Raw genomic sequence first — 6,396 nt, 5'->3', positions numbered from 1 at the left:
ACCCCTTCTGCTGAGCTAGTAGGGTCTGCTCTGACCCTTGGACCTGCTTGCAAGCAGAGGGTATTGTTCCATCAAGAGGGGATTACCTTCAGTCGGCCATACCATTGTTTTCCAGTTGTTCAGTAACTAAGACTTGGTATTTCAAAAGTGGCTTTCATTTCGATGTCGCCTGTAGTTTTCATATTCCCAAAATCTTTTGTCAGGCAATCATATTTATAAGGCTTTCCTATTTCATCTTCCCCAACATGGAGTAGTCAAAATTGTCTGTGAAACACATCTTTTAAATCAATTAATGATGTTGTCTGTGTCTGGCAAAATAACCTATGTTTATTCCAGTTTGGATTTGTTTTATCCCCTAGATATGGGTGAGTAGCCCACACAATGCTACTGGTTACTACACAGTGTATGGAGAAGAAGCACTGCACGCTGATCACTTTACTGCTCGCCTGAGTTTTGGGGACACTCAGACCATGTGGGCTCGCACTGGGTACCTGGGCTTCCTGCGCAGGACAGAGCTGACGGATGCCAGTGGAGGTGAGAGGGAACACCAACCTACAGGGGTACTTGTGTGAGGCTCCTTGGGAAAGCCGAGCCAGCAAAGATAAGGCTGGCTGGCAAGTTTATGCTGACTTCCATCACAGAAGACTCCTGAATTAAGTAGGAGATGTTCTGTCATTCAGCAGGTTCAGGATATGCATAGACACCAGTAATTTTACAGTCTTTCGAACGTTAAAGGTCTAGAGGAGAAACTTTCCAGTAGAGAAAATAAATTGTTCATCTGGGGGTTTTTTTGATTTAAGCCAAGATGTCTAAATTTGGGAAAAGTTTGTCTTCCATCTGCTGTGTTTTCTGTTGAGACAGAATACAAAGTAGATACAGCTCTTGATTATCATATACTTTAAAAAATAAATCTCTGAACATCCAAAAAAAGGAGTTTGAGTGCTTGTAACTTAATAACAAACGTATATTGCTGTTTTTCTGTGATTGGACATAAATGAATAATGGTGTCTACATTAATAGTGTCAGTGTCCTGACTGCTGCCACTGGATAATGATAGCAAGTTTTTGTGCCTTGTAGCTTTCTGAAAAATCACTATCATAGAGGTTTTTATCACCATGGAACAATGTTGCTTGTCCTTTAGCTTTTAAGAGGCTTTGTGCAGTGAATTAACATACAGTACACATGAAGTACAGCTTCGCCGCATGATTTTCACCTCCAGTGACACAACTGACCAGAACTCTAAAACAGTTAACAAAGAAAAAGCAAAATTGAACTGAACAAGAGTTACAGGATGAATGCAGAGAGTGTGTCCTTCAGGCAGGGTCTAGGAGAGCTTTGTTTATTTCACCTGGCAGAGCTGAGCCTGGGGAGAGGCTGTTCTTATTGTGTAAACTGTGGGATCTTAAGGAGCTGAGTAGAATTTTGCTGGCATGAGGACAAGTGGGCATAAGCTGATGTTAAAAAGAAAAAAAGAAGATAAATTTGGAAATCAGAAAAGTGTCTGTGTTAATCAGAGAAGAAAATTTCTCTTGTAAGCATAGTGGAACGAAAAGATGCTTTAATGGCAGACTTTGCTTGGGTTTATGAACTGAGGTCACATTACATGAGAGAAAGGACAGAACTGGATGACCCAGAAATTCTTTTCAGTGTGGTTTCAGTTGCTTGGAGTCAATAGGCAAAAGTGCTACATGAGCTCTTCATTCTCTCCAAATGATAGAGCTTGTATTACAGACTCTTCCCCCTAGGAAGCACTGGGAACATCTTAGAACGTCAGGAATAAGCACATACGAGTGACTGTGTTTGTCCTGCAGATGTGATGATGTTGAAATGTGTGTGCTGTATTGCAGAGAGGCATGATGCCCTGTATGTCGTGGGCTCTTTGGATGAAACACTGGAGCTCAGAGGAATGAGATACCACCCCATTGACATAGAAACCTCTGTAATCAGGGCACATAAGAGCATTGCAGAATGGTAAGAACCTCAGCATTATTCTTCTGGAGCACTTTATTTCTTCTAAAGCAGAAGAACTTGTAACTTCCTTGGCTGTGTCAGAATGTACACATGTGGGTGTGGTAAACACATCTCAAGGATTTCATGGACAGTGTCTTCTCACGCGTATTATTCCCGTTTGGGCCTAATGAGTTATGTATATCATTGGCTGTAGGTCCTCTCCAGCCTCAGAGCATTCAGGTTTACTTGTAAGCTTTGGGAGGTCTTGTCTTTCTTTTAATAACCTTTTTTAATAACTTGTCTAGGTATTTTTTCCTCCCCATTAACATGTGTGTCATGCCAACAGTGCTGTGTTTACATGGACAAACCTGCTGGTGGTGGTGGTGGAGCTGGAAGGCTCAGAGCAGGAAGCGCTGGATCTGGTTGCACTGGTGACCAACGTGGTGCTGGAGGAGCATTATCTCATCGTTGGTGTCGTGGTCATCGTGGATCCCGGGGTCATACCCATCAACTCCCGTGGCGAGAAACAACGAATGCACTTGAGAGATGGATTTTTAGCTGATCAGTTGGATCCTATTTATGTTGCTTACAACATGTGAAAACAGCAAATCACATCAAGGCTAAAGCACCAAAATCCAAGGGACTTTCCTCATAATAACATCGGAATCCATGCTCTGTGTTTTTAAAAGCTGTTGAAGACCTTAGGAAAATGGAGATACTTCTCTTTACATAGAGACCTTCATCTCCCGGACTGCATTTGCTTTCATAAACCCACTGTAACAGTCACAGCTGTCTTAGGATAGAGAGTTTACTGGAATTCCTGAAGGAAGCTTATTAGAACTATCATGGACCAATTTTATTTTGGGGGGGGGCAAGGGGACGAGAATAATTATGAATGTCAGTACTTGATGCACTGCATAAAAGGACATAGAATGGGGTGAGGAGAGAACACCAGCTGTGAGGAGGACTCCTGGAAACTGCACCCAAAGTCGTGAGTAACGATCCAGAGTTCACCCTCGACATGACTGCAATATATTGGCAGTATCAGGGTTGGGACATAACCTTCAACATTGCACACACCTCTACCACATTCTCTCCTGAAAGGAATTTTGCACATCTCTGAGATTTAAAAATGCAGTCTTTTTATTTTAAATCGCTGACTCATCCCTATTCAGAAGAAGCCAACCTGTTCCAATCCCGGATTCAATGTAACAGTTATGCTGCTGTTAAGCTTTTTTGTACCAAGCAAAAACAAATACTGTAACAAGGTTACTTACGGTGCCATGCTGGACTCTGTAATGGTATTATAAACTTTATAATAAAATACAAAGTAATACCCAGTTTTAAGTACTTGATGCAGGAGCCTTCAGTGCTCTTGCTCTTCTAACGCCATGGTAAAGTTGCTTGTTTTCATAGTGTTAGCTGTTAATTCCTGCCCTGCATAATGCCAAGGATTTGAAAATCCGTTCCAAAACCACTAGTGTCTGAATGATTTTTACAAATGTTTACAAAGCATGGGCCTACAATATGTTTTCCCTGAATATTCTGTGCTAAAACCTAAAATAGTAACTTTTCCCCCCATCATGGAAAATCTATTCAGTGTTAGTTAGCTCGAGCTGCTGTGGTACAAACTTCCTTTGTTTTCTTTGGAGTTGTATTTAAGCTCTTTTGTTCAGGCTAAAATATCCAGTTGGTTGAGTCACAGTTGGACTAATTAAGGTTTTGAAGTTTCTGCCTGATCTAATACTGCAGTGAACCTAATGCAGAAAGAGAGTAAGAAGTTATTCAAATATTCTGTGTTTGAAGGTAAGCAAATAATTATTTTTATAGATTTGTTAAAGACTTTGAGAGCTACGTAAAATTTTTTTAATAATGCACAAGTTTGGAAAAGAGGCAGTTTTTTCTGCAAGGCAGTTCTGCCTAGATCAGTGCCTAAGAAAGATGGATGTCAGTCCCCTGATATATCAGATTTATCCATGGTCAAATAAACTCTGAAATCTTCAAGAAAAAGCTCTCCTCTATAATAGTTATGGGCCATGATGGTGTTTACCTGTAGTGTATAATACAGCTGCATACTCTGACTGTAATTATGTACAGAACTTGTGTAACTTAGTGTTTGAGTGCAGCAGCCTCCAGCAGCGGGCTGTGGAACACCCCTCCTGCCAGAACAGCTGGCAAAAGGAGAGAACTCCCTAACCTCCAGTTCCATGTTGTAGTTTTTTAGCAAATAAAGCATTGTAAGACTTTTGTATTGAGATACTGCTGAAAGTGAGACAAGTTGCCTTGTAAAGTAAAACAAAAAGCTTATTAAACATTTCAAAACAACTCTTGCCAATCTGACTTGATGAATGCTGAAACTTAGGCTGTTAGGTCAAAACCTTGGCTTAGCACAGTTCCCACGCATATTTCAGATGGTTTAATGCCTTAAGAGCTTTTTCTGCAAAGCTTTGCTACAATTGCTTTGCAGGTAAAGCAGTTGTAAAGCCTGGATGGTCCTGAATTTCCTATGTTTTGAACCTCTGCCATGCTGCAATGCTGACATCACTATGTCATGTGTGACATCACTGCCATGGGGCTGGCGGGGCATGGCTGGTATGATGTCACTGCCATGGTGCCACTAAGCAGCTGCTCTGTGCGTGGCCGAGCCTTTCCAGGGCCTCTAAGCTCCAGCTCCAGCCACAGACTGGCCATTCCCCTGCTTGGTTTGCAGCGGGACATCCACCCAAGTTTATACCCTTGGAAAACATTGCAGGAGGCACCAGCCGGACAGAAAGAGGCCTGATGCCAGGTCTAGGCTGATGACTGCTAGGGAGAAAGCACTAGCTGAAAAGGAAGAGCACGAGCAGAAACAGCAGGACCAGGTTGATGCCCTCCAGCAACCTCATCCGACTAACCCACAGCAGCCGCTGTGCTGCCAAAATCCTCCGGAACCGTCAGGATAAAGAAAACCCTCTAACAGTGTCTTTGTAGTGCTGGAGAGTGAGGCAGTACTTTATTCCTGGCCAGGGTTTGTAAGTGGCTGACAAAATTCTAGCCTCTACGCAGACACTGATACAAAACTTTTTCACCTATTCCTACATTTTAGCAAACGAATTAATGTTCATTGGTTTTAAATTGTGTAATTCTCTTTCATTTATTAGTATACTGTCCTCTATTGGTTATTGATTCCTCGCTGTTCATGCTGATTAGTCCATATTTTTAGGGGTTTTAGTATCTGTTTCCTCCAGTAGGGACTTTTCAACACACAGACATGGTCTTTGTTAGTCTCTTCTGGTTTCTGCAAAATGTCCTTGTAGTCCATAAATTCTGCATTCCAGATGTCCAGCTTCAACAATGCATCTTTCTCTCCCAGGCTTTGTTCACTGAAGCATATCAGAGTTAGTTTATCAAAACTTTATGTCTCAGTAATTTTCCCAAGCTGTATTCCCATAAAAGTAACTTAAGACAACTTTGCTAAATGCTGGGTAAAAGTGATGCAAGATTAACGCACTGCTTATAATTAATATACTGGTTTTGTTTAATTAAAATTTAATAAAACCATTAATTAAAATTTTTTAAAGTTACATCGTTTCCAACAGCTGCAGCAGTTTGGAAAGGCTGTAAAAAGTCCATAAAACAATTTTTCCTGTCCCTCTTGCAATGTGGCTCGTGGGAGGTAGGGTGTCTGGTTTAACTTTTGTCCAGACAAAATGATGTGCTGCACCAGCATTACTCCAGAGTGTGTTTCCAGGTGGTTTCCTTTCTCTGACACAAAGTTCAATGCAAAAACTTCTTTGGGGTGGAGCAGATGGGTCAGACTGCTGGGCCCACGATCAGCCCACAGTGTGCACAACACTCTGTGGTTACATGGCATTCCATCTTGGAAAGGAGCTCTGGGAGGTTTTTTAATGACTTTCAAGGGTTTCTGACCAAAGCACCTGCTTTTAATTACTTCCTTGTTTATGGAAGTAAATTAAGTTGTAGTCTCTTAAAAGAAGGTAAATATTTTGTTTGAAAAGGCAAGAGAGGTGAGGCACCTATGGAAACCATTTGTACCAACAGCAGATTTAGGAAACAAACACAAATTGATCCTGCAAAATGTGATTTGTGTTTAAAAGCACTGTACATAATGAGACAACGGCATCTTGGAGCCTTTGCTGTTTTTCTCACTTTTAATTCCAGCCAGGCATTGTGCCTCGCATCCAGAAAGTGCTGTGTGACGTGTTTAAAGCACACCAGATTTCAATGCCAAAGCAACTTAACTCATCTTTCTCAAACTAATGAGGACAGGATTCAAAAATCTGTAATTCATCTTAAATTGAATGAGCATGACACTGAATCCCAGTTTGTAGCAAAGGTATAAGGATATAAATATTTCTGTGGTCAGATATTTCAAATGAGATACTTGCAAGCCAGAATTCCTTGTCATGACCAATTCTAATGTGGGTTTTTGCTACAGTCTTCAGA

The 6,396-nt window shown here is 41.2% G+C and overlaps 1 protein-coding gene across 5 annotated transcripts in view; it reads left to right on the top strand.

Annotated features, from left to right (window-relative positions):
- Positions 1 to 4,275, top strand: part of DIP2A (disco interacting protein 2 homolog A) — a 93,188-nt gene extending 88,913 nt beyond the window's left edge. For all 5 annotated transcript variants that reach the window (XM_042021129.1, XM_042021131.1, XM_042021130.1 and 2 more), the window contains 3 exons: positions 360 to 534; positions 1,848 to 1,971; positions 2,297 to 4,275. In XM_042021129.1, the coding sequence (XP_041877063.1) occupies positions 360 to 534; positions 1,848 to 1,971; positions 2,297 to 2,549 (552 nt within the window). In that variant the 3' untranslated portion in view covers positions 2,550 to 4,275. The remainder of the gene's footprint in view (positions 1 to 359; positions 535 to 1,847; positions 1,972 to 2,296) is intronic.
- The last annotated feature ends 2,121 nt before the right edge of the window (positions 4,276 to 6,396 follow it).

The sequence above is a fragment of the Corvus kubaryi genome, unplaced genomic scaffold (assembly GCF_017639235.1).
Source record: "Corvus kubaryi isolate FWS band 111438036 unplaced genomic scaffold, C.kubaryi_AGA036_p1.0 37126, whole genome shotgun sequence".
Taxonomy (NCBI): domain Eukaryota; kingdom Metazoa; phylum Chordata; class Aves; order Passeriformes; family Corvidae; genus Corvus; species Corvus kubaryi.
The sequence above is the reverse complement of the archived record's forward strand: the minus strand, read 5'-3'. Positions and strand labels throughout refer to the sequence as shown.